Source organism: Manis pentadactyla, chromosome 19 (assembly GCF_030020395.1).
Source record: "Manis pentadactyla isolate mManPen7 chromosome 19, mManPen7.hap1, whole genome shotgun sequence".
NCBI lineage: Eukaryota > Metazoa > Chordata > Mammalia > Pholidota > Manidae > Manis > Manis pentadactyla.
The window spans coordinates 8,257,503-8,285,054 of NC_080037.1; the positions used below are offsets into that span (position 1 = coordinate 8,257,503).

General features: G+C 47.7%; 2 protein-coding genes across 5 annotated transcripts in view; one reads left to right on the top strand and one right to left on the bottom strand.

Moving 5' to 3' along the window:
• The window catches only part of CADM3 (cell adhesion molecule 3), a 29,104-nt gene extending 22,250 nt beyond the window's left edge, over positions 1 to 6,854 (bottom strand). For 2 of the 4 annotated variants that reach the window (XM_036922655.2, XM_036922653.2), the window contains exon 1: positions 6,622 to 6,854. In XM_036922655.2, the coding sequence (XP_036778550.1) occupies positions 6,622 to 6,703 (82 nt within the window). In that variant the 5' untranslated portion in view covers positions 6,704 to 6,854. The remainder of the gene's footprint in view (positions 1 to 6,621) is intronic. The other 2 variants (XM_036922656.2, XM_036922654.2) reach the window with 1 other exon arrangement.
• Positions 1 to 27,552, top strand: part of AIM2 (absent in melanoma 2) — a 91,718-nt gene that overhangs the window by 8,800 nt on the left and 55,366 nt on the right. The gene's annotated exons all lie outside the window — the stretch shown is intronic.

Consider the following 27,552-nt stretch of genomic DNA (forward strand, 5'->3'; position numbering starts at 1 on the left):
ATCTTTGCATTAGATTCCTTTCTGAAACAGACGTGTTTCAGAACAGGGGGCTCAGGGAGATGAGTTGATGGGAGATACTCCAGCTGTTACTGTAACCCAAATCCTGTCTTCCTGAAGGCTTGCTCATGGAGATAAATCACTTCCATTACCTGTCCTTGAGGAATGAAGTTTCTCCTTGTTTCAAATGAGGAAATTAAAGAGGGGTCCTGGAAATTCACTCTGGAAGCCTGCCTTCCCCCACCTAGACTCCACTATAGGTCATTCATGAATGGTAACTCTTATATGAACTGTTATGCAGAAATTGAAATGGGAAAATCAGCCAGTAAGAGAAAAAAAAAGCTTGTGTAGTTCTGATGTGACGGGAGGAGCAGGCTGTGTAGTCTCAGACTGGCAGGGGCTGAGCATTCTCGGCTCCTTGCTGCACTTGATATCATCAGCTTAATTGCAGATCCCCCAAAAGACTAGCAGAGTCCAGTTTGAAGATGCGTCTCCCAAGATTTGACCAAGGGCTTGGACTCTTCAATGGGATGATTATATTTAAGGCCATTTAAGGCTATATGAGATGGTTGTAAAGATGGGGGACGTGGGTCAGGGTTTTGATATTTGTTTTCTACACCTTTCATATGCTGACATCCTCCATTACCTACAGGTTTAGGGAAGGTTGTGGGAAAAGGGAAAAGGAGCACCGCTGCAGGGCAGTGAGAGCTCGTTGTCAGGTCGGAGTGGTGTCGAAGTGCATGCTCTCAAACTGAGTAGCACTCATTTTGCATTCTATGTTTGTAGTATACATGCAGTTACTATATATAATCAATACTATCTTAATCTGAATCAATGACTATTTGTCACTTTGTTTTTAATCTGTGAGTCCATGTGTGGCAAGACATCTAGTTCTTTTGAGGCCATTTGAGGTCACGCCAGGCCCTAGTGTTTCTTGAACATTTCAGATAGCACTTCTTTTCTAGCTCAGAATCTCTTGCTCTCTCTTGTCCCTTTCCTGCAGTTGATTAGATGGTTGTGAGGACTCTCCGGATCTCTAGTCAAGGCTTTGTTACCCTCTTCCCGGTGGAGCAGGTCAGGGATCATAACGAAGATTATGTGCGTGTGCGTGGTGGGGGAGGGAGACTCCAGCCCTGCTGTGAGGGCCGCGCTATGGAGAGTGAGGCTGAACCTCGGAGGGAGAGGCAGGACCACGGAGAGCAGCAGGAGGAGGCCGGAGTGTCCCCGTCGGAGGCTAGCACCATGGAGAGCTCAAAGCACCAGCCGCCTGTTCCACAAAACAGGGCAACTGGGAGCCCGGGTTAAGGCAGCCTTCTCTCAGAAAATCAAACCGGAACGGCGACCCAGGGCTTCTCTCGGAATCATGCCACGCCCATCAGTTACTCTAACAGGCCTCCTGAAGCACTTGGCACCTATCACAGCCAAATGTGTGTAAAACGTGAGATCCACCACCAGAGTGAATTTGTTGACATGAGCCTCAGGAATTATGACAATTGCCTAAATATTAGTAGTGGCAGAGGGAGTTTTATTTTGCTACAACCAGTGATGAACAGAATTATATTCTAATGAGGGAAATAGTGCTACGAAGCCTGTGTCTCCCCAGAGACACTAGGGCACGAGGAAGCCAAACTGCATCGCCATCGGAGAGGGCATGAGATGTATCAGAAGCGGTGCTCCGGGCACCCAAATTGCTTTGATTAGGCCAGTCTTGATCATACATGGAAAAGAGCAGTGGATACCCCTTTGAAGAAGGGTATTGCCCTCAGCACTTAGCCTCTGTGTTAGTTGGGACTTTTAGTCACTCTCATTAGGCTTAGGGAAATTTTGGTAAGAGGACAATTAGTTCTTTCTTCACTACTTGTTGCATCAGTGAAGAATATGTAGCTTTACTGAGCCTCTATTTTGCAAAAATTTCAACAGTTTCTCGTGTTCAAGACTCTTGAACTTGGCTCGGCTCTCTGGGTTGGCTTCTCCGTGCTGGAAGGGATGGGGCTCCTTCTTATAACGGGGTTGGAATGGGTTTTTACGTGGGTTGTAGGAATGCTGGCCATCGGCCGGCTCTGCCTTATCAAGAGTCATCACTACGGCTGGTCCTACAGAAGGAAGCAGGTTTCTGGCCTCAGAGCCTTGTTCGTCTCCATTTTACAATTGTGGAGTGTTTATTCTTAATTTGGCTGAATTCTTAGAGACTTGAATGTTTTTCTGATGGTTTATTTCTCTTTCTCTCTCAAAAGCATTCCTACGGGGATTGCTCTTCTCTTGAGTTTATGCATGGGCCGCTAGGGCATGACCTGATCCAGGAAACAAAATGTTCTGGTATCTATGGGCCTGTAGCCAGTGGCTAAACAGGAAATACTCAGTTTTAGCATGAAAAGTGAAAGGAGAAGATATACAATTATCTAAACTTCTAAATTCCCTGGGGTTTCTCACTCAGTTGTCAGTAAGGAGCTGGTCCAGTCCTCAGCATGCTTTCATGGAGAATCTGGAACCTAGATTGCCATCCTTGGGTCCCGTCCATTACTGGGAAGCGGACGACAGAAAAGGGATTGCTGAAGAGCATACGGTTCTGCTGTGGTAGGAAACAACAAAGAGTGTGACTAGTCACAGCCCCCAGGGTTTTATTTCTCTAGTGGTAACTGTGAAGATATTTTTCCTAGTGTGTGACTTAAGGACAAGCAGCTTTTGATCCCATTCTACGTATTACCGGGATTGCAAGAGAGGAATAACAGCCAGGAGAACCGGAATCGGAGCTCAGGGTTTACCGAGCAGTGGCATTAAGAGCCCAGTCTGCTGTTTCAGAGTGACCAGAACACCAAAAAGATGCCATCTGTGTTATTTTATGGCTGCAGAACTATGAGTCATTCTGCCAGTGAATAGTGAATGTCTCCTTCAAGGCAGGCTTGAAATTAGATTTGGACCTCCTTTCTTTCTCAGCTGAAAGAGGAAAGAGGGAGTGAGAAAGGCAAAGGCTAGTCAGCTGGCTCATGGTCAGTCTAGGGTGGAGGATCTCAAAATCAGAGCCCCTGGTTGTGCCGTAAGGACTATGGAGAGTATGGGGAAGCTGACAGGGCTACAGGTCTTACTTCTCTCTTTCAACAAGAGTAACAGTTCTTTGATTTTTGATAAAGGAGTTCCACATCTTTAAGAATGAAAATGAGGAACCCACTGTCCTGGAAAAGCTTCTCAAACCAGCAGTACTGTAGCCTTAGGGAGCATTCAGGGCAGACTCTTTGGCAGAACTGCTGGCTTGGCAGTGGATGTGCCCCAGCGTGGGCCCCACATCAGACAGGCTGGCTTTGCTTGGAATTAACCAAACTCTACCATATCTCTGATGCCTCAACTTCTCTGTGCCAGAAAAGGCACATGTCTGAAGGGGGAGCATATCCTTCCAAAGGATTACAGCTGCAACTGGGGAGAGAGCAGGAACAGAAACACAACAGTTACAGCTGCGACTCGGAACAGAAACTGGATGGAGCAGGTCTGCCAAGCAGATCTGTGGGCAGCTCTGGAGTGAGAACCTGCTGCCCTTCTCTGGCACACTGGGCGTGATCTCTACCCTGGGCACCTGGCCAGGGGCTGCAGAGCGGATGGCAGTGGGCAGAAGGTCGCTGGGAAGAGAAAGATGTTCATGTGTAGGGCAGTGCAGTGCAAGGTTAAATAGCTATAGCCTGGTACAAAGCAAAAGTGATACCCATCCATCCGTCTCTACGCCAGGTCAACTCACAGAGGGCTGGAAATAACTTAGAATTCAAGGAAGGCTGGTCACAGGGCTGAATGTCAAGCTGCTCACCAGAGAGAGAACCACAGGACACATGAAGTTCACAGGCCTTGTGTCCCCCAACCTGGAATTGCCAACTTTTATCAATACTGGTGGAGAAATGTGAGGAGGAAGGGGCAGGTGGCAAATTCTCAACGTCTAAACCATTCTTGGGCTTCTAGCCACAGCGCTAATGGCCGGGTTCAGATATCAGTTGCTTGCCCTTCTCCAATCTCTCAATCCCTATTCAGCTTTATGAAGCCTAAAAAATTTATGCTGTGCCCTGGGGAACTCTATACCCCAGCAGCACAGGAAGTTTGTTGTCCTTATTCTAAATGGAAGTAGCCAGTCTACACACACCCTTGACCACTCAAGCACCAGTGTATTAGGGTACCTTGTCCTTAAACTTGCACAGCCTGTCTCTCCCCTGCTTTTGGTCAGTTAGCAGGCAAGCTGTGTACTGCCTGGCTCCCCGCCCAGGGGCCCGGGCACACGTTCAGCATGGTCCTGGTCAGCTTGGCCTCCAGGATCACCATCCATGAGCATTAGGTCTGTGCACCTGCTGCCACACCAGAGCTGGCCTTCCCAGATCACGAAACGAAAAGGTGGAATGAATTTAGAGGTATGTGGTTGTGCCTCTTGTACACCAGTGCGTTCTGAGACACCACACAGCAGACATATGTCTACTCTCTGGACCAATAATGCTCAACGAGGAAAGGGAGGTTTGCTTTGACTCTTTCTCAGGAGCAGACCTCCCTACCCAGCCCTGACTCCTAGAAATTCTCCATTCAGAACCTAGTGCCTCCTACTTTTCCCCTCGAGCTACTGTGCTGAGACATGTTTATAAACATGAAGACAGAGCCTCTCTCTTGTCTCAACCTGAAGCCCAAGTAGGGCCTGGGCCCCCACACTGAGGACCAAGAAAGAACAGCGCAGCCAGTGAAGAAAGACTTGGCAGGCGCTGTCTGCCAGTGTTTACATCCTAGAGTTGAAGAGCTCAGCTTTCTGGGATGACTTCTCTCTGCTTAGGTCCCAGCCTGGTGCCGTCAGTTCCCTTTGCTGAATAGGTGCAGGTTGGGCCACACTTGTCTCGCCTGAACGCAGCTAGTGGGATGTGAAGGCCAGGGGCTGCCGCTGAGGGCCAAGGCCTAGCAGAGAGCCGTTACTGGGGCAGTGTGCTGCCCTCCCTCAGGACTGCTCCCCTCCGCAGGGGGTGGGGTCACCAGCGCAGTCCTCCGGGAAGGGGGATTCCTCCTAGGGGAGAGGAGCCGCTGCTGCCTCTGTGGTGACTGGGCAGGAACTCCCTGTGGGGCGTGCTGATGTGTACAGGTGGAGTCAGCCAGCACGCTTATATGAGGACGGGCGCCCCCAGTGTCCCCGACCAGCTGGAGAGCTCCCTTATGGTGATGGGGACAGGGCAGGGGGGGAGGTCAGGAGAGACGGAGTGATTATTCCTCCAGCACCCTGGCTCTTGGCCTGTTTTCTTCAGATGAAATTCTTTACATCATCCTCCCCAGTTTCAACCCCTCCCCTCTCCACCCCCGCCCCGCCCTGGCCCTGTGCCCATCCCTGCTGGCCACTGGGTCCATCGCCCAGGAGCCGCCTCCCCTTTCTCCTCCCCTGCGGTTCTTTCTGTTTCTCGTTGGCATCTGGCCGGGCATAGCCACCACCCTCCCCTCACTCTCCCCACATCCCTGTGCTCTGCGGAGGGCCAGTCCCCTGTCCCCCTCCCCTGCCCCGTCCTCCTCGGACAGGGGCAGAGGACCCAGGGGGATGCATTCCTGTAGTCCCTTCGCAGCCTGCCCTCCCCCTGCGGGAACCTGAGGCTCTGGGCTGTGGCTACCTTCCCGGGCTCCCTGCAGAGTGCCCCCTGCCACCCCACTAGCTGTCAGCGGCCTTGAAGAAAGCTGAGGTGCCCCCACAGCGCTGACCTACATAGCCGGGTCTGGGCGGGAGGGGCTCTTCCCCAAGTCCCCTCACCCCGCCCCGCCCCCTGCCCCCCACTCTCCCCTGATGCTCTACCATTACAAACCACGGAAGGCTGGAGTTCCAGCCTGGGGCAGAGGGGCCGGGCAGCCGACCCCACCCCCTGTTTGGGAAAATCACCGCTTCCCCCAGGAAAGCTCTGGGTTTTCTGTGCATCCTCCTTCCCAAATATCTTGGTCCTTCCTTTGGCCCAGCCTCCGCCCACCTCCTCCTCTCCTGTCTGGGTTCCTTTTCCTAGCTTCTGCCACCGCTAGGGATACTGCCATCCTGGGGCCCCCTCCGCCCTGTGTTGTTGTTTTGCTCCAAGGAGAGCCCCCCTTCCTTGCCCACGCCCCCCTACCCGCCTCACCCAGGCCCCTTCCTGCCCACTCGGGGCCCCGCCGCGACTGGGGGGCGGCGGGGGAGCAGAAATGTTTGCACACAGCAGTTTGGGGGATTGCCCTGGCTACCCAACCCCTCCAGACATACCCACAAACACCCGACACACGCCCTGACTGAAACAGCGACAGATCTCACTCCGCCCCCAACACACACTGACAGACACACACACAGATACTGACAAACGCAGAACCAGACACCGACACAGACGCGCACACCCAGATGCACGCACGGACATCAGCACAGCCAGACCCGGGGCTTAGAGCAGACCCAAACCCTGGTGCACACGCAGACACACTCGGCGGTGCACAGGGAGGGCGCGTACCCGGCACACCCGCCATCCACAGAGACGCGGATGCTGAGACAGACACGGGGATTCGCGGCGGCTGGCGACCTTAACCCTCCAAACAAAGCCCATAGGCTCCCTCCGCCCCCGCCGCCGAGCGCAGCCCCCGCCCGGGTCACTCCTCGCGTCCCCTGGCGCCGCCCCCTCCCTCACTCACCGTCCTGGGAGAGGTTGGCCCCGCCGGGTGCCCCGCAGCAGGCGACGAGCAGGAGCAGGGGCAGGGCCGAGGGGGCGCCCATCGCGCTTCCCGGCCGGCTCCCCGGCTGGGCGCTGGCGAGCCTGGGTCCCCAGGGGCTGGGCCGGGGCGGGGGAGACAACGACGCCACCCAGAGGGCGCCCCGAGCCTCTTCGGAGCCCGGGGCCGAGGCGGGGACCGGGAGGGAGCCGGCGCTGCTGCAGTCGCGGGGATTAAATAGGGCGCTCGGAGCGAACCATTCGGCTGGAGGTGGAGGGGGGGCGGCGGGGGGCTGGGCTGGTCGCGGGGGGGCAGGGCTGCCGCATTCCCCACTGCCCCCGCCCCGCACACCCCCTCCGCGCCGCCGTGGTGCCTTCCACCTCCCCCGGGAGCTCCGCCGGCCGGGCTCGGGTGTGGAGCGCAGGGAGGGAGCTGGCTCAGCAGTGGGACCCGGCGCGCACCCCTCTTAGGCTTGGGGTGGAGGGAGGGGAGTCGGGCAGGGCCCTGGGCCAGCTGGCGAGAGCGGCCACTGCAGGCCTGGGCAAGGGCGTGCCCACTAGCCCCAGATCCTCCAGCCCCGCCCTCCCTCCTTTGGCAACTGGGGATCCCCAGAGCCTTGGGGTCCCCTTATCAACGATGCGCCCAGGGACGCCTCCCCAGTGGGTAACCAGTTACCCTGACCATTCTCCTAAACTCCAACATTCTTAGTTCCTCGGACCCAAGAGCCCCTAGTTATGGTCCAGCAACAATTGGCGGCCCCAGGCAATTTCCTTTGAAAAGCATTTTCCTGCAAACCCCAGGCCACTGAAATCAACATTTACCCCCAACCCCTTGTCAGAGAAATCTTAACCCCCTCCAAAAGGGAGTGATTTCACTTCAGACTCTTGCCCAACCAAGCAGTTTGCAAAGCGACTCAATAGTTTGCTCCCCTAAACCTTCTTATCCGCCACCTCTCTACTCCTGGCCCTTTCCCCCAGTATTTTTTCTGATATTTCAGTCTTTCAGAGCATCTTGTCCTTCCTTCTCAAGTTTTAGTGAGTTAGATTCCTGACAGAAAGGTCTGATTTACAGAAGCTGCCCTCTTTGGGACCCTGCATCTGGGACTCATGGGGTTCTTGTCCCCAAGGCCAGATATACATGGTTGAGGGAGGCAGGGGGGCCTGTCCTTGGTCTTGGCTCAAGAGTCCCAAGTCCCTGGGGTTTTCTGTCCTTTGTGATTTGAGTATCTCTGGAGGAGTCTTGCTACATCTCAGGGATCTTCTGAGTCAGTTTTGCTCAAACATAGCTTTTGGGAATAATTTTCTAATTTTTAGACTTTGTGAATCAAAGAATCATAGATATATGAGGATTCTTAGAAAATATTTATCCAACCCGTTATTATACAGGTGCAACTGAGGTCCAGAGGGATTAACTGCCCTACCTGAGGTCAGACTGACAGTTAACAGCAGAAGGTCTGTTGGCTAGGGCATGCGACTATAGGACTTTTAAAGTGTCTTCCAGTCCTGGGAGATCATATTTTTTCCCTAGATGAGGGACGTGGGTGCATGACTTCCAACTCCCCTTCTGAGCTGATGACTGTAGCTCACCAAGCTCATCCTTAATGTTTGGGTAATCTTTTCCCCCTCAGACATGCTTTCTCAGCCCTCTGTGATGGACTTAATATCTCCGACACCTCGTGATTCAAGGACGAGCACGTGGAGGTGGAGGTTCTTTGTAAGCAGTAATGCTCTGTATCATTGTTAGTCACTGATGGAGAGGCCAAGAGAGAATATTTTCTGGGAAGACCCTTTAGGGGGATCAAAATACTACACCACTGTCTTTTTTTCCTCTCAGTTTCAAGAGTTTCTCTGTGGTTTCTGGGAGAAGAGCTCTGCCTGCCTCTTGAACATTTTCCGAGAGTCCGGGTTGTCTTTAAGAATTACTTGCAGGACAGTTTTTGACCGCCTTGGGCTGCCTGGCTTCCTGCTTTGCCATCTGCCAGTGACTCCAAACCTTTCTGTCTGCCTGGGGTTCTCTGACATCTTGAAGTCTCTGAGAGGTGAGGATGGAGGGCACAGCGTAGCTGAGGAACGTAGAGACCAGGGTGCAAGGCGAGGAGAGGCTGGCGCATGGAGTGGGGAGGAGAGCAGACGTGGGGAAGAACTGGCAGAGGTGGACCAGGTTGGTAGGAGTTATTTGTGGGGAGAAAAGAAAGGAGTGGGTGTGTTTTAGAAAAAAGATAGGAGGCTTCAGAGGGGAAGGATCAGGGTATCCTAGTTAAAGAGTCTTGATGGAGAAAGAGTATAATCTTCAGATTAGAGCTCATCCCGGTGGGATTAAGAGAGGACAGGTTAGTTAGTTCCGGCGCGGGGGTGCCAGGGGGACAGCAGGATGTGGGACTGGGTCGCAGGCTTCTCTCACTAATCGGATTTCCATCTGCTGCTCCCAGTGATCCCTCTGCCTGTCCTCACTTAAGTCTCTGTTGACCGTTGGTCTGGCCCCACCCTCTACTTCACTGCTCTGCATGAGAACCTGGGGTGCACGAGATGGGGCGAGCCGCTTTGGAGAGGGAGTATTAGGAGCTAGCAAATGAGGCTCTGGAAGGCTCTTTTCCTACTGGCTCCTCTTCCCTTTTCTGCATCATCAGCATCAGTTTGGCAGCACTTTAGGCGCTGGGAATAGGAAGCAGTCAGGGCCTTTTAGAATGATGGAATAGGAGAGTGTGGAGTTGTAAGGGACCTTCCAGATTACCTGATTAATACACCTTGTGGAGCAGATAAGGAACGTGAAACTCGGAGAAGTTCAGTGACTTCCTGTGTTCCCACAGGTGTAGAGTAAAGGGGGTACCGGTAGTGGGGCAGGCAGTAGTCCCCTAGGGGGCAGGAGGAACAAGGAGAATCCTTCCCAGTGCTCTCGGGCAGTACAGTTGGAGGATTCCTCGCTCTTGAGTATCTCGGACTGAAAGGGTAGTTTCTCCTGCAGGAGGGGATGTCTCCACTCGGAGTAGCTCCTGGCCTGTAGTCATTCTAGTGTCCTTTGCACGTGCGCACCCAGCATCTTCCAGGCACCCTTTTCACTGGGAATAGAGTTTTACAAAGAAAGACCGACCTACAAGGATTATCCTCATTGTGAAAATAGGTAAAATAAAAGTATCCTTGTGGATGGTCATCTCTATGGTTACTTTCCCCTCTGAAATTCCATGACATACAGTACGCGTTTCCCAGACACTTGTACACAGTCTAACGGAGGTTGTCTGGGGGATTTAAGAGCTGGTAGCTGCAGTGGGGGTCGGGGGGAGCAGAGAAGGAGCATGGAGAGGAGGCGGCTTCTGGCTCCTGAATGCCCCTGTCCGCTCAGCAACAGCCTGGGTAGCTGGGGGCGTGGAATGTGGCACTGGCTTGACGCCTTGTGTGGGCCCTGGGCATTCCTTTCTCCACATTGCTCACTCGGCTCGGAGGGGAGAGAGAAAGAAGTCAGCCTAAGTGGGGTAAGTAGGCATATCCTTCCAGGAGGGGGATGCCAGCACCTGAAGGGAAAACTCGGAAGACTTGACTCTGCTCTGCACTCTAACCCTCCTCTGTACGACTTGCCTTTATCAGTAAATTCAACGTAAGTTTCCATGTTGCTTTGCTTTTTAATTTTCCACCCAACTAAACCAGTACTCTGCATCCTGCTTCTTACTTCCAGTATCTGGTTCTGTTTAACCCCATCCTGAATAATAACCTCTGTATGTTCTTTAATTCGAACCCTATTTGAATTCTAATTTCACTTGTAACCTTAATCTATGACAGACTCTATTAATCCTAATACCAGCCCAATTTAATTGTCCATTTTAACCAGCACCTTAAGGCTACCCTGTTACAAGCCAGAAGCTAGGACGGCAACTTGCACATAATTAAAAATGGTCACTGGTGCCATTCATTGAGAACCCGTTGTGTGCCACACCTGGCCCCAGGTGCTTTACATATGCAGGATCTCATTTGGGTACTGGAAGTGTGCCAATGTGGCTGGAGTCCTTAACTGCCTTACAAACATGAGCAAACAAAGGTTTAATGAGATTATGTAATTTGTAAACGGTGGACCCAAATCCACGATTTCAGGTCTGCTTGAAGCCTGTGCTCATTCCTCTTTCTGTCAGCAGGTACTTTCTGATCAACCTTTTCCTGAAATCCCGGCTAAGTCTGACTGGAACGACTTCTAAAACACTGAGTATCTTGAGAGAACATTAATTAGTTTAGGTGTTTTTTTTTTTTTTAATAAAGGTACAAAATAGAAACCAATACATAGAAACCAAACCACCCAAACCACAAAAGAGCCCCAAATCTCCCAGTCTAGAAACCCCACTGACACTTTAAAACAAAGTAATATATTTATGAAGTTAAAACAGTCCAACTATGGAAAGAAACAAACTGAAAAGAAAACCGTCCTTCCCAGACTCACCTGTTGTCCCATCCTGGGGGCATCGTTCGCATTGGACTTGTGCAACATAGCAGCCCTGCCTTCCAGGCACACCAGAAAAACAGATGGAATCAAAGTCAATGCAATGCAGTGAAATCGTCCTCTGTATGTGTATGACTTAACACATGAGAATCACTAGACAGTTTGAATTTACAGTCAACAATAGCTTTTAAAGGCCAATGATGTGCCAGGTTCCATACTAACTCCTTTACATTTATTATACCTTTTAATAATTTAATTTAGTTCAATTGAATACACCCTTTCAGTTGTCTGTGCAGTTTGCATTACCCCTATTTTACAGATGAGGACAGCAGGGCCTGGAGAGGACAAATGACTGGCACAAGATCACAAAGATGGTGAATGAGGAACCCAGGCCTCAAATACAGATCCTTCATTCTAACCACTAGACTTAGCCAAGAGGACTTGCTAAAGAGATGAGGTCATCTGAGCTCTGTCCTGAAGGAGAGAAGGGGAGTTGCTTGATATTAGAGATGAGGATAGATGACCTATGAGACTATAGATGGACTCAGATCGATATGGGAGGAGACAATCCGAGGGGAAAGGGAGCCAGATAACTGGAGTATGGAGGGAAATGAGTAAAAGGTGAGAGAGGAATGGGGAATAGAACAAATAGGAGCAGAGACAAGGGAAATTTCTCTGATAAATTCAGGCAAAAATAAAATCATGTAATAAATACATGTGCCACTGTTGCTGCAGCTGCTGGCTGACGGATGTATTTTGGGAAAACGGTGGACACACATAATCATCTGAAGACAAAAATACACATTTTCCGTTACAGGGGTATCCATAGCCTCGCCAAGGAAGTACCTCCACATTTCCGCCTTGCGTTTGTGCTCCGGCAATGCCAGATGGCCTGTCATTTCCCGAATGCCCCGTGTCATTTCATGCCTCAGTGTCTTTGCACATACTGTTTCCTATACCTGGATTGCCCATCTCATTAAGTCTGGTGAAGCTTGTGCTTGTACTTATCCATCCACCAAACTTTGATGTGGTGTTGCTGCATCTGTGACACCTTCTCAGAGGTGCTGCCTAGGTGCTGCACCTCTGTTGGATGTATACTTCCACTGTTACACTTCTGTCCCCATGTCACTCTACGTGTGTGTCTTTTCTAACTCTGAGGTCTTTGAGAGTAGGAATGAGATTTCTTGTATCTTGCTTTTCCCAGTACTTGGCATAAAAACATAAAAAATAGTAGAGTCTCAGTTAATCTACTGAATTAAGCTGAAATGATATATTTATAAACACATAGGCTTCATAAACCTTTTATTTTCTCCCAGAAGCATACATGTATACAACCACAGTTCATTGGCATATTCCCTTCAGGTAGGGATATGTCCACTTGGCTACAGTGTGTCCAAAACAAAGGGAAGGATTCCGATGCACAGTGTACACATATTTTCACCCACTTATTCAAGATACATTTTGTAATTCTTGGAATGGACTAGAGCCTGCCACCTCCTTTTGCATATCTTCATTTGTGAAACATTTTCATCCTTTGAGGTTGGCTTTTAATTTTGAAAATAGCCAGATGTCTTTAGGGGCCAAGCCTTATGGATTAGCCGTGGTTCATGCTGGGTAATACAAATGCAAGATTTGGCTGTAAAGTAGTAGCAAATGGCTTACAGGTTGTTGACTAATACGTTGGTTCTTAAGACAATTTCCAAAGGGGAATTCTAGAAAATTTCTGAGCAGTGGCATTCTGGCCTATTTGTTAATACAAACAAAAACAGAGAAGAGTTTTGACATTTTGTAGTCACATCTTGTGAAGGTGCCTAGTTGGGTAAAAGAACACAAAAGATCATATGTCCAGACTAGATCCCCCTTATCAATCATTTACTCATTCATTCATTCATTCATAGTTTATTGAGTTTTTATGATCAATACACAATGCTAGTTAAAAATGGGTGTTTTGACCCAGCTGTTTTGTTGCATGTCTGTAAAAAAGTCGATGAACCTCCAGGTTTTAGTTTTTTAATTCCAAAATAAAATGATGAGTGGATGCACTTGCCCCCTCCCTAATTCCTAGCCCATTTTGGAGCCCCGTTTTATTTATGAGGGACAATGTAAGGGTCAGGGATAGGATAATCAGGAATGCAAAATACTGAGAATGAAAACTAATCTGACAGCAATGGTTTGCTGTTTAGAGTCATCAAATAGGAGTGGATGTTAAAAATGCTACAACAAGATGGCAGTGTCTGGTGCTGGACTCTTGAGAATACAAAGAGGAGCAAGTAATGAAACTTACCTTCAAGGAATTTGTAGTCCAGTAGGGAAAATAAACTTTGAAACACTTAATTACTATGCCATGTGATAAGTACTACAGTAAACATATATGTGTAAGGCACAGTAGAAACTGGGGAGAGGCAGAGATTACATTTGTGGAAAACCTGAGGGAATTAACCAAGAGCTGACGAGATATAAAAAGGATGAAAGGCATTGTAAAGGAGGGAACAGCATATGCAAAAGCGGGAAAGCAGGAAACAGTCTAGTCAGTTGTGGCTGGGTTGTGCAGAGAATTTATGGTGGAGATTGCTCTTTATTCTGTGGACTAGGAGTCACTGCGAGGTTTTATGCAGGGAACGGCCAGTGCCAGATTTGCATTTTAGAGCAATAACTCTGGCAGTAGTGGATGGACAGATTGGAGGATACACATCATTTGATTCAGAAGCCTGATGCCCATTTCTGGGGACCAAAATCTAGTTCCATGACATGGATAGGACCCACTGAGTGTGGTCTTGTCCAATCCCGTAGCTAAGGTAGAGATAGTGCCTGGAACACCGCGATAGGACCCGGACAGCAGTGCCTACCGTGGGCCATGCTGGGGTGCACACAGACGCTGGAAGTGGTGTGCAGCAACATGGAGTTGTGTAGAGTAAGGGGTTGGGTACGGTGACCGACTCTCCTGGCTTACTAGGCAGGGACTGAGGTGCTTTCCAAGACTTCAAGTGCTACATCTGGGAAAGTCCTGGACAAACTGGGATGGCTGGTCACCTTAGACAATTCCTGACACTCAGTGGCACCTGTCACACTGTCTTCCTGGCAACCAGCTGGAGGTCATCTTCAGGGCAGACTGGGGCGGCCGGGGGAGGAAAGCTAGGTTGTTTTATGTTTTAGGGGAGGATAGAGGTGGGAAGGGGTAGGAGTTAGTAGTGAGTCAAGTGCTAGGCCAGTTGAACAGGAAGAGAGAGATGAAGAAAGGCTAAGTAGGAGACAGTGTGGAGGCTGGCTTCTGGCCCTGGGTCCTACCTTCCCTGTCTGAGATCCTGGGCTCTCTGCTGGTGGTAAGGAACATTGCAGACTCAAAAGAGCTTGAGTGAATGTATACATATATTTAGCTTTTCATTCATGCATAGGTTTCCTGTATTCATGCATATACTCACTCATTCAGGGTTCATGGAGTGCTTACTATGTGCTTGGCACCTTGCATATGGTATATCATTTAGTCTTCCACATGGCCTTATGACTTGCAGGTTGTATCACTCCCATTTTACAGATGAGGAAAATGAGGCTCAGGAAATGTGGTAACTTCCTGCATGTCACCCATTAACTAACTGGTGGAGCTGAGATCTTAATTTAGGTGTGTTTCCAAACTCCCTGGCCATCCCAGCAAACCAGTACATCCATCTTTGCCTGATTGTAAGGGTTCAGTGGAACACCTCTTTAAAGTAATACAGGTACCCTGGGATCCTGGTTCTTAAGTTGATAATAAATATTCCTGACTTTACTCTTCCAGATGATTCCTAGGCCTTGGTAATTCTGAGAAATGACATACCATGGCCTGTGCCTCCTCAGAAAGAGCTCACTGATCCCTGAGAGAACCATATATGGACATAGCTCATTAGAAAACAGTTGGGTTTTTTTGTCTTATTCTTTTTTTTTATATAGTATCATTGATAAACAATCTTACGAAGGTTTCACATGAACAACATTGTGGTTTCAACATTCACCCATATTATCAAGTCTCCCCCCTCCACCCCATTGCAGTCACTGCCCATCAGCATAGTAAGATGCTATAGAGTCATTATTTGTCTTCTCCGTGCTGTACTGCCTCCCCCATGACCTACCTACATTGTGATTGTGAATTATCATGGCCCTGAGTCCCCTTCTCCCTCCCTCCCCATCCGCCCTCCCCGACCCCTCCCCTTTGGTAACCGCTAGTCCCTTCTTGGAGTCTGTGAGTCTGCTGCTATTTTGTTTCTTCAGTTTTGCTTTGTTCTTATACTCCACAAATAGTCATTTGCTACTTGTCTTTCTCCACCTGGCCTATTTCACTGAGCATAATACCCTCTAGCTCCATCCATGTTGTTGCAAATGGTAGGATTTCTTTTCTTCTTCTGGCTTAATAATGTTCCATTGTGTATATGTACGACATCTTCTTTATCCATTTATCTACTAATGGAAACTTAGGTTGCTTCCATTTCTTGGCTATTGTAAATAGTGCTGCGATGAACATAGGGGTGCATCTGTCCTTTTGAATCAGAGATCTTGTTTTCTTTGGGTAAATTTCTAGGAGAGGAATTCCTGGGTCCAATGGTATTTATATTTTTTGTTTTTTTGAGGAACCTCCATATTGTTCCCACAATGGTTGAACTAATTTGCATTCCCAGCAGTGTAGGAGGGTTCCCCTTTCTCCGCATCCTCCCTGGCATTTGTTGTTTCTTGTCTTTTGGATGTTGGCCATCAGTTGGGTTAAGTTTTAAAACCAAAAAATGTCACTGATTCTTTCAACAAATCATTTTCTTACCTTTTCCTCTCCAACACTTGCTAACCTTGTTTATAAAACTCTATGCAATGTGGCCCTTGCCTGTGTCTCTGACCTCCTGTAACCCCAAGGCCACACTATCCCTCCTTTTGTATCACTAACACTCCGCCCGTGCTGTCCTCAGCCTCTGCATTGGCTGGTCCCCTAAGCCAGCACCTTCCCTCTCTGCTCTATACAGATTGCCCTTGCCTGCGGGTTTCAATTTAGATGCCCCTTCCCCAGCAGAGCCTTTCCATTCCTTTGCTATCACTTGATTTCTGCTATTGTCCTAATAATTTATTTTCTGTTTGTTTATTTGTTGTCTGTACCCCTTCTCCCTGTAGAATGTAAGCTCCTGAAGAAAGGAAACCCTGTCGAGTTGGATCAAAATTGTGTTGCCAGAAACCAAGAAGATAGTGCACATAACGATGCTCATTGTGTGTTGCGGGCATGAATGCACGAAAGAGAACACACACTCATTTGGAGAGGAGAGTCGTGTTCTTTGGTTTTACATATTCATGTTGATTTTACAATCAAGGACTTTTTTCTTAGGCTCCAAAGTAAACCTCTTACTGCCTTGTAATACTTCTCCCTCCCGTTCATGAAAGAAGCCATCTCTTTCTCTTTATTAGCCTCTATATAATGCCCCTCTAGAGGCTCAAGATCTTTATTAAATTGCCCCTCAACTTCCTGTATAGCAGGTGGACTGTCCTAATTTTTAACCTTCTGCCAGTACTTTCATCATTTTAGAACCTCTTCTCCGATCCTTTTCTCTTAGATAGTTGGGTTCAGAACAGGTCCTGGTAGGTGAGTAAGGCCATGGCTGATGGTTATGAGTGGAGCTGAGATGCATTACCAGCCTCTCTTGTATTTTTTTCTGCTATTCTTGATTTTTAAACTGTCTTCTTTAGCTAACTCATGGTCCCCTGTGGTCCACTGCAGTCCTAATACTGTTTTAAGTCCTAATACTGTTTTAAGTCCTAAAATTCCAGAACTTGCTACCACTTGAGTATATTCCCTCACCAAGTGACACCTGATGAGATTCGCCACTGGACATTCCAGTCCCAGGGCTTCTTTGTGGACCAGCATCCCCAGGGGCTATACCTGTCAGGCTGGCAATTGCTGCTGCTATTCCTGTGGCCAAGCCAGCTGCAGAGCAGGTACATTTAGGATTATTCCCACTACCTTCGTGGGAAGCCCCAGCTAGTGTCGGTGTGGGCTAAGGCGGCCCAGGAATGACTGTGTGACCCGCTCTAAGAACGCCCAGCTGCAAGGCGCCATGTCTGACGCATTGAAGAGACAGAGCAGGACAGCCAGGATGCATGGGTTTTGAAGCTGACTCACCCGGGCTTGAATACCAGCTGGGCCACTTCCCGTATTTGAGATCAGTCTTCATTCCTTCAACATTAGATGTTACTATTGTCTATCTTACTGGCTGGTGGCGATTTAAATGAGGACATTTGTGCAAAACTCTTAGCTAAGAACTCAGTACATGGTACTTGCTTCCTCTGTGCCGCCTTCATTCAGAGCGGATGTGTGAGGGCTGCGTGTCTGTGCTCCCCGGTGCGCCACAGACTCTCGTGTCTCACTGTCAGGTGCTGCGGGATCCAGAGCCTCAGTTCCGATGACTTGTTCCGCTTATCCGCGCGCTTGCGGGTCGTCCGCTCTCTGCTTCCCCCGTGTGGCCACCCTGCCGCCTCGCCATTTCTGATCCTCTGCTCCCTCGCTGTGGTTGCTTGGCTGTAATGCAGCCCCTTCTAGCTTCTGGGCTGAACCAGCTCCCTCCCATTCTTCTGGGCTTCAGAGGCATACATAAAACGCTTTTCAGTTTAATTTCAGCCTCTTCTTCTCAGGTAGTATCATCTCAGCTCTTCTAACCTTTCCTCATTCCTTCTAATATTTACCTCCTGTGTCAGAGAGTCTGTGGGAAACGTATTTTGCACATTGGGAGTGTGGATGCCAGTAAGGTCTCTTCAGGTTGCAAATCCCATTTATCTGCTACCTTACGTGACACTAAGTTCTCTGTTCAAAGAATGCTGAAGGAACAGTATGTTGCCACAGGTTATTTAATCACGGAAATGCCCTTTGCCCTCAAGTTCAGATCTCTTTGAGTTAATAAGCGCAGATCTGTCTGCTCATGTCTTGCTGATGGGTAATGGTGGCCTTTGGACAGGCCTAGAATGCCAGTGCTTCAGTGAAAATGTGTGGGCAAAGGATATATCTGCTGCCTCTCTGTCCTAATTGCACAGCATGTCTAACACGGGGAATGAAGTATTGTTCAGGATACAGTAAGTACACATTTTGTTGGGAAAACTGTGGGTGGGAATAAAGGGAAATAAACTTGGTGAGATGGCTTCAAAACCAAATTTGAGAGGGTAGGACTTGAAAAACAGACACTGAACAGTTTCATTGTTACCCAGAATCAGTGGGGAACATTTTGTAGCAGGATGTTACGTGATTAAATTGGTACTCAAAGTGTTAGTCCTCAATTTCAGTATGGCAAAGTTGTTCAATTCTTTCTCCCTCTGAATCTGTAAATTCAGTGCAATCCCATGCTAAATCCAAATTATTTTATTTTCTGGCATTTAACCAGTAAATTCTAACATTCTCATTCTCAGATAAAAAAAGTCAAAATAAAATAAAGAATAGCCACAGTTAAAAAAAAAAACACATTGGACTGGAGTGTTGCGGGGAGGGGGTTTTCCAGCTATCCTAAATACTTTAAAATTATAGCAGTGAAAACATCGAAGTGTTCTCTAGGAATACACAAGTAGTTCAGTAGAACAGGAAAGAGAATTTAGTCACAACCAGTGTGGGAATTCAGAATTTAGTGTGGGAAGAATCATACACTACATTCTCTACACACTTCTTATCAGTGATTTGGGGTTGGACTGTTTAATGAATGGTGTTAGAATAACTGCTTATCTGTTTACCAGTTGGGATGGGGTGGTATTTTTGTACTATGTACAGGAATAAATTTCAGATAGACTGAAGCCCTAAATTTTATAAACAAAACAAAGCTAAAGGGAGCTGTTAAACACTATAGAAAAAACCACGTTTAATCTCAGAATTGGAAAGTCCTTAATCCAGACACAAAACCCAGAATCCATAAAGGAAAAGACTTATCAGTTTTTCTTCATGGTTTTTAAAAAATTGACATAATTGTAGATACCATAGGCAAAATTTAACAGTAAGCTACTGACTGGGAAAACTGTACTTAAAACCATGAATAGTGAGGTATTAAATTGATAATATGCAAAATAACCAATACATACACATTTAAAAAATCCAATAGAAAAAAGAAAATTGGACAAAAGATTTGAGTAGGAATTCTCAGAAAAGATGCAGTTGTCCAATAAACATCTGAAAAGGTGATCAACTGCATTTGAATTTTGGGAAATACATGTTAAAGCAAGAGAGATGCTAGATTGTTAGAGAGCATCAGAGACCTACCAGATTAAAAATTAAAGTGATTGATACCGTCCAGCCCTGGCAAGTGCTTGGGGAAACAGGCACCTTCATTTGTTGTTATTGAGACTGTAAATTGGTGTAGCCATTTTGGAGATATTTTGGGAGAATGTATCAAAATTAAAAATGGAAATACTACCAGCGCTGTTTCCATAAATCTGTGCTATAGATCTATTCACACACAAGAGCCATGATTTATATACATAGATGTGAATCATGTTATTGTTTCCAATAGTGAAAAATGGAAAGCAACCTGAATATCCATCAACAGTGAATTGGTTAAATAAATTATGCTGTATCCATACTTTGTAATAACATGTAACACTTAAAAAGAGTCAGGTAAATTTTTATATATCAACATGAAAAGATAACCAAGATATGTGTTAAGTGAGAAATACAAAGAAAATACAATGAATTGTTATCCCTGTTGTGTAAAATAGGAAAAAAGCCTAAAATAATATATATGCATGTATCACATTTAATATGCATGTAAATGTGTGTTTAAATCAAAGAGTATCTACTTCCCAGCTGTGTGACCTTAGGCAAGATGCTTAACCCCTCAGTATTTTATTCTCCTTGTATGGAAAATAGAGATAATAATAATAGTACATATATCCTAGATCTGTATGATGTGAGGCATAAATAATCTATTTGAAGTGCTTTGAATAGTGCCTGTCGCATAGTAGGTGCTTTGATGAGTGCTCTTATTATCCAGATTCACATTAGACTTGGAAAGTTATTATTTCTGGTGTGAGAGTGAGATTTAAGGCATAAGGGGGAGGGATTATAATTGTTTATATTACATACTTAGTTTTTTTTTTTACAGTGATCATGCACTTAAGTGTTGAGTGATTAAAAAATAATTTTAGAAGCTTATTCTAAAGAGTTCTGTTGAAAGACGATTATAGAAATCCAAGAACAAAGTCACACAGCCCTGAGCTAGGATGGTGGCTCTGGGAACGGAAAGGAGATGCTGCATTTGGTGTCAGTTACGGGAAGCAAGAAAGAGGGAGAAGGCAGAGGCTCTCGGTTTGGGGGTTTGAGTGATGGACTTGGAAGATGCTGAACCCAGGAAACAGTCAGGAGAATCTTTTTGTGAGGCGTAGTACTTTGGGATAGAAGAAGATTAGTTTAAACTACGTTGATTTTAAGCTTAGGGGAACCCATTTAATAGGAAATATTCAGTAGACTGGATGGATGTAAGAACTGGAGTTCTGGAGAAAGTACAACGTTTCAGCTACAACTTTGAGGCAGAACAGCAGAGAAAGTCTCAAGTTCTTGGGTCTCATTTTAAGAGTTCCCGTCTAATATTTCCATTATAAAAATAAGGAAGTGTGGTGTTCTGGAGCAACCTCTGGGCTAAGGGACAGAGACCTGTTCTAGTCAATGTATTCAGTTATTCTTTTTTTTTTCCCAGCGAACATATTGAACAACTACCAGGTGCCAGGCGCCTCTGTTCCGCAAGGCTATTAGAGACTCAAGTTGTTAACAACTGTCTGATTGGAAACAGACGGGCACAAGATTGGTTGCAGGGCAGTGTGCCCAGCACTTCAGTAGCCGCAAGGACAGGGTAGTACAGATGGGTGTGCTCCTGTCTGCTTAGGGTTGTGGTGGACGTCAGGGAAGAGATGACAGAAAATGCGGTGAGCGGCTGAATCTTCAAGGGGGAGGAGCGGTCTTCAGGCGGATGTGAGGGGGGAAAGAGAAGGGCACTCTGGAAAGAGGAGACATGGCACAACCAGCCATCTTAGTATGGAACCAGGGCAGTGTCCGTTTTTCCTAGTTTAGGGAACTGTGGGGTTTAGGGCATTGCACCACATCAGGCTCGGGGTCGGGAGGGGGCTAATTGTAAATGAAATTGAAATGAGGGACAGCATCAGATCATAGGTGGCCTTTTGCCTCTCTTCTCGGCAATGGAGCAACATTGAGGGGTTTTGCCTTTCAGAAAAACCACAATTGCTCTGTTGGTCATGGGGCAGATGGGTGGAACGGGAGCGGGGCCGGTTGCAGACAAACAAGCAAAGAGTTATTAAAATAGCCAAATAGCCCTGATTACAAAGGATGGACTCTCTGAACTAAGATGAAAACAGTGGGAATGAGAAGTGAAGGATTGGTTTGAGAAATAAAGGTAAAGAGGCCGAGTTGATAAAGCTCAGTAGCTGAATAAATTTGGAGGATAAAGGTGAGGAATGGAGTCTGTTTCTAGCTTGAGTGGCTGGATGACCAATTCTGTCTCCCCCATACTGTTTTCATCAAATCAGTCTCCTTTCAATTTACTGTGTGTGGCTAGTGCTGTTCCTGGGGTCCAGATCTCCATTATAACTTTCCCTGACGGATGCAAGAGCCTCCTCGCCGTGTCCTCCTGAAATGATCGACCACACAGCAACCAGAGTGGTCTGTCTCAAATGCAAATCAAATCATAGTTCTCCCTCATTAAAGCTCTTCACTGCCTCAGCCTCTCCTGCAGGATGAAAGTCAGAGGTCCTTAATATGACAGATGAAGGTCTCCAGTGTCTGGTCTTTCCTGCCTCATTCTTTGTCCCTCCCTGCCTGGGTCTCTGGACATCAGCAGCTCATATCTTGTAGCTTTTTTAGATAAGATGGTTTTTGGCTCTATCTTTGCTTTATCTGTGCTGTCCCCTTTTCTTAGAGGGCCTTTCTTCTTTGGTTTTGTCAACACATGCGTGCGCCCACACACACACACACACACACACGGTACCGCTTACCATGCACACACATGCTCTCCCAACCTTCCCTCTTTTGCTCAGGTGAACAAGTGTTCTTACCTGAAACCTCCTCTTGGGTCTGAAGCTCTAGAAACTTTCTTAGATCCTTCAGACTGGGTTAGTTTGCCTATATTCTTTATAATTATAGCTGGATATGTCTGTACAGTTGTGCAACTTTACGATTCTGTTTATTGTCTGCTTCTGACTGTGACTTTATTGAAGGCGGCAGATATGGCGTCTTCATTACCTTTGTGTCTCCAGTGCCGAGCACTTTCCTTGTGTTCACGGATTTCCAGAATAAATAAACTAATGAGTGAGTAGGTGGATGGTGCTCCTGTTAACTGAATCAGCGGACTGTGAAGAGCAGAAGATTCATGTAGAAATCTAAGTTCAGATTTGTATATTTTACGATTGAGATGCCTGTGAGTGAGTCCCATAGGGATGGTTATTTCAAGGTAGCTGGATAAACCATTCCAGATTTCAGGTGAGGTGTGTGGTTTTAAGATACGGATCTGGGAGCTTTCAGCTTATAGTTGGTAGTAGGTGCTATGGTGCTATTGAAGGTAATCCAGAGGGAAAATGTAAGAGAGCTAAGGTACACTTTTGGGTGGTGTTTTTGACCATAACCCACAGAAGAAATCGATTAACTTTTTATTCTGACCTGGGATACACATGTCCACACAAATATACATGTGTGTAACTGAAACAAACATTTCAGGAAACACTCCATGACCTTATTAGAGGGTGATGCCTTCTGGTGTTTTCTTTTTTATGCTGTTCTGCCCTCTCCTATTGTATCACTTCCTTTCTATTTAATAGCATTAGAATGTTGCTAACATTCTGACTGGCAGTCTGATAGAGGATGCTCTTTGGAACACCCATACTTGAGAAGGAAAAGGAGGGGCTGGGGAAGGAGACTGAAAGGAGCAGGCAAGAAGGAGCCCAGTTAGAAGAGGCGGATGCTGTCTCAGGACCAGGGCAGTGAACCTTTTGACAAGGAGGTGTGGTCACGGGTGTGAAGCACTGCAGAAAGGAGAAGTGAGCCTTTGAATTTGACGATTAGGAAGACGTCAGTGACCTTAGCTCTCACTAGGTGTGGGGATGGTGGTATGTAAGGAATAGGGGAGGTAAGGGGAAAGAGCCTGAGCATAATAACCAAGTCTCTGTGAAAACAGAGATGGCCAAACACGAGGCTAAGAAGGATTTTTTCATACTTTATCCCATTTATTCCTCATGCTGACCTTACAATGATCATTACTAGTGTGAATTTTTAAAATCAAATGAATAATCTGAGTCTCTGAGAGGCTCAGGCAGAGGTGCTTGTGTGCCCCTCACCCCACAGCAGGTTGCAGAGCTGGGATTCAAACCTCAATCAATCCTGACCTTAAAGCCTGTAGTTTTCCAATTGGACCATAACAGTTAGTCTATTTTTGTAATATTGGATAAGTAATTTAATTCCCATAGGCATGAATTTGCTAATCTATGTAATTACAGATGGAGAGGGTTGAAAAAAATGATAGACTACAAAAATTAGAAAGAGCAAACATTCACCCTTTAAGCATTAACAGCTTCATCTTCAAACTTTTTCTTTTCAGTTTATGAAAGTACTAAGAGCATATGGTAAAAATTCAACTGATGCATCAGGGTAACAAATGAGATTTAATTCTTTAAAAGCCTTCTTCCATTTTGAGAATTCAGTGATTCCTGGAAGAGGTTATTCGATCCCTTTGGTCTTTCTACTTTATCAGTTAAGACTGAATACTGAGCATTTCAGCCCTGCTCCCCTGTCGCACACTCTGCAGAGAGGGTATCGGGGATTCAAGAGTGATTCAGTGACAGTATAGCGGAACAAACAGAGCACTGAAGGAGGAGTCAGAGAACCCGGAATTGAGCGCCAGCTTTGTGAACGCCGAGCTGCCCGATCTGGATCAAATCATTGTATTTATCTGGACATCCGTTTCCTATGTTTTGATGGAGGGCAACTGAAAGGAGAGACCCACTTAGGTGGAGACCATAATGAGCCCACTTACCGAGGGCTGCCCTTTCTGTCTTCTAAGCCCCACCCTGTGGCCCTTCCAGACCTGCCTGGCCTGCCTGTCCTACCCCTGGGGGGTGCGGTCTCCAGGGCAGGGAGGGACTTGTGGGAAGGTCTCAGAATCTCACTTCTTGGGGAGAATCATGATGGGGCTGCTGATGTCTCTCCGTGGATGCCTTCTGTGGGCGCCTGCCTGGGACGGTGACAGGGGTCAGAACGCGGCACCAGTGGCTCTCAGCAGCCCCACCGCTTCCGCGCTGAGTAACTTCAGTTGGCCGCTTAATGCCCTTGATCATGGTTTTTCTTTTGTAAAAGGAGGATAATGATAATCATTCTTTCCACAATCTGGGGGAGTTCTGATAAAAATGAGAGAAAGGATTCAAAATACATTTGTCATCATTGTGGCTGCTGGTGATACTCTTTCTTAGAAGCATGTAGACAGGTGGCACGAGGAAGAACCCTGGAAGTTGGGCCACCACCTTGCGAAGGAGGGGCATCTGAGCCCCGAAGAGATTAACTGGGTTCCCTAAGGTAAAACACTTCCCCTTGACTCTGCCTTCAGTGTGGGGACTGAATGTTCTTTAGGACTGTGAAATAATAAGTCATAAGAAATACATATTTGGTGATTCATATGACAAAATATATGTTTCCCAGGTATATTTGATCTTCATCCACAGTTCCTGAAAACACTGCAGTCTTAAAGGTGAAATGGATGTTTTGTCTTGTTATGAGAGACTTTTGGACCCCCCACCCAAGGGCGGGGGCTGGAGGCTGAATCAGCCAATGGCCAATAATTTAGTCAATCATGACTATGCAGTGAAGCCCTCACAGGAAACCCTGAGAAGAGCTTCTTGAGCTCTGCTCCTGTGGATCCAGGTTCTCTGTAGGGGAGAACCTCTGCTTGGGGAACCAGAACCCCTCCACGAGCCACCGAGCCAGGCCCCGAGCCCCACAAGGACAGAAGCTCCTTTATTTGGGACCTTGCCCTGGGTATCTCCTCACCTGGCTGTTAACTTGTATGCTTATGGAATCCTTTATTCAACTGGTAAACATAAGTGTTTTCCTCAGTTCTCTGAGCTGCTCTAGCAAGTTAATGAACCCAAGGGAGAGGTCGTGGGAACCTCCAGTACAGCCGGTAGGTCAGAAGCACAGGGAACTGCCTGGGGCTTGTGACCGGCATCTGGAGTCGGGGGTGGAGGGAAGTCTTGTAGGGCCGAGCCCTCACCCTGGGGAGCCTGGCGCTGTCTCTGGGCAGGTAGCATCAGAACTGAGTTCTCTCATACCCCGCTGGTGTTTGAGAACTGTTTGGGGTTATGGGTGGGAAGACCCCTCCCACATACTTACACACATTGGAGTTGAGTCTGGGGACCCGAATGGTTATACTGTTATCACTGCTGTGTATAATATTGTTACTGTTAAGTATGTATGTAGGAAAAGACTACACCATAGCAAGGACAAACTTTAGAAGGGCCTGTCTTAGGTGGGCAGTGACTGATTATTGTGTAAGAATTAAATGGTATATAGACTTGGCTATGATTTGTCAGTCCCTATCGAAGGCCAAGCTTAGTCTGGGATTGAAACTTTCATAGTTATACTCTTTATTTAAACTGATGCATTGTAAAAGATGAATATCTTTCTTCTCTTGCTGTTGCAGGATCTACTTTATTACATCCACTCCAAGGCTCCTTCCAGGCTGAGTGCGAAGTGGAGCAGAGGTAGGGGAAAGAAAGCCCCGCGTATTCCTACTAGTAGACAAAACCAGTGTTCTTGAATCCCTTGCCCTAAGACTGCAGGATCATTGACCCCTTAAAGACCCATCTTCTAGCTCTTTGGCCTCTGGTCTAGAGTGTCTGCTCCTTTAAGGACCAGGGGTCCTGAGATGCCCGTGAAGATGAAGGGGACTGGCTGCCAGCCCATCCCCCATCCCCATGGTAACTCCAGGCCAGAGGGATCAGCAGGGCCCTGTTTAGGGCCTCCCAGGCAATGAAGTAAAATAGACACGGGTGTGCAGTAGGGCCAGGAAGGCTCCAGGGTGTGTGGATGTAAACGTGGCAAAGAAGCAATGAGCAAGTTATTCTGCACAACCCACAGGAATGAGTGTGGGCTGGGTGGCAGGAGATTCAAAAGAACAGGTACCACAGATGGAAGATTTAAGACGGAGAAGAGATCTGGATTAAAAGGATGGGGGACAAAAGATGCCAGGAATGAAATCTGGAGGAAGGAAAGAGGATGAAGGAGGGACAACACCAAGGCTCTGGAGCCAAGTGATGGGGTGTTGTGACTGAGGGCGGGGGTGGGGGTGCCTGGAGGTCCGGGAACCCCAGAGAGCCTCCGGGATGGTGGGTAAGGGGGACAGAGACAGAGAGGAACAAGGGGTGGATTTGAGGGAGACCAGGAACAGTGAGCTGGGACAGCAGGGTTGGGACTAGGTGGATCCTAGATGAGAACAGGTGGTGGGGGGACCTGAGCAGGGAATGGAGCGGTAGAAAGGACCGGCTGGGGGGGAAGGAGTAGGGAATGCCTTCTGCAGGACGTGGGGAATTGTGACGTGGACGTGAGCAAGGGGAGGTGAGGGCCAGGAGGCGGGGCACTTTGATTCAGGAAGTGACCACGGGTGACCTGCCTTGAGGAAGAAGGAGGGAGGGACCAAGATGGCAGGAAGAAGCAGTAAGGACAGGACAGGGGTGCTGGGACTGAGCGCCCAAGAAGTGGCTCGGAGTCAGAAACACAGGCAAAGGGACTGGGGTTCTAAAGAGGAGAAATGCGGCAGAACTGGAGGGATTGAACCAATGGTTCACTTATTCTTTTAGGAATCAAGGTAAAGCAGTGACAGTGCTTCCCCCTCGGTTCCTAGAAAGATCTGGTGGCACATCGTGGCCCAAGGCCACTCCTTTCACTAAACATTTTTGCCAGCATCCTCATCCTTCTTGACCAGGGAGAGCGTTCGTATCCTTGGAGAAACACTTGCCTAGAATTCTCTAGACCGTTTCCCAGAGAAGGCTGAGAGTTGTGGGATTCAGAGGCAGACAGGGGAGGGAGACACCTCCAGGTTCTTCGGCATTCCTCGGACTCCCAGAGCCGGCTGGCCTCTGCAAGCACTCCACTGCGACCTTGAAGAGGCGCCGGGGTCCGGCTCATTGTCGAGATAGATGGACTCTAGACCTACTTTGGGGAGGCGTGAGAGACCTGGGTAACCCAGTTGTCCCGGGTGAGAACTGGAATGGTTTCTGAAAGGAGCACGTGATGATCAAAGCAAAACCTGCCCTGTGTGTGTCCTCCTTGGGCTTGGTTCTCAGGCTGTTATCCCCTGACACACCCCCTTCTGTCCTCTGCCGGGGGAAGAGGGACGGGAGGGGACGAGCCATCTTCAGTCAGGCTCACTGGCTGTGGGCGGAGGGAAACAAGCCTTTAGGGACATGACTGCTTCATTTTGATGGGTTGGAGAAATGAGCTTGGGGCAAGACCCCACCCACGGGACGGATGTC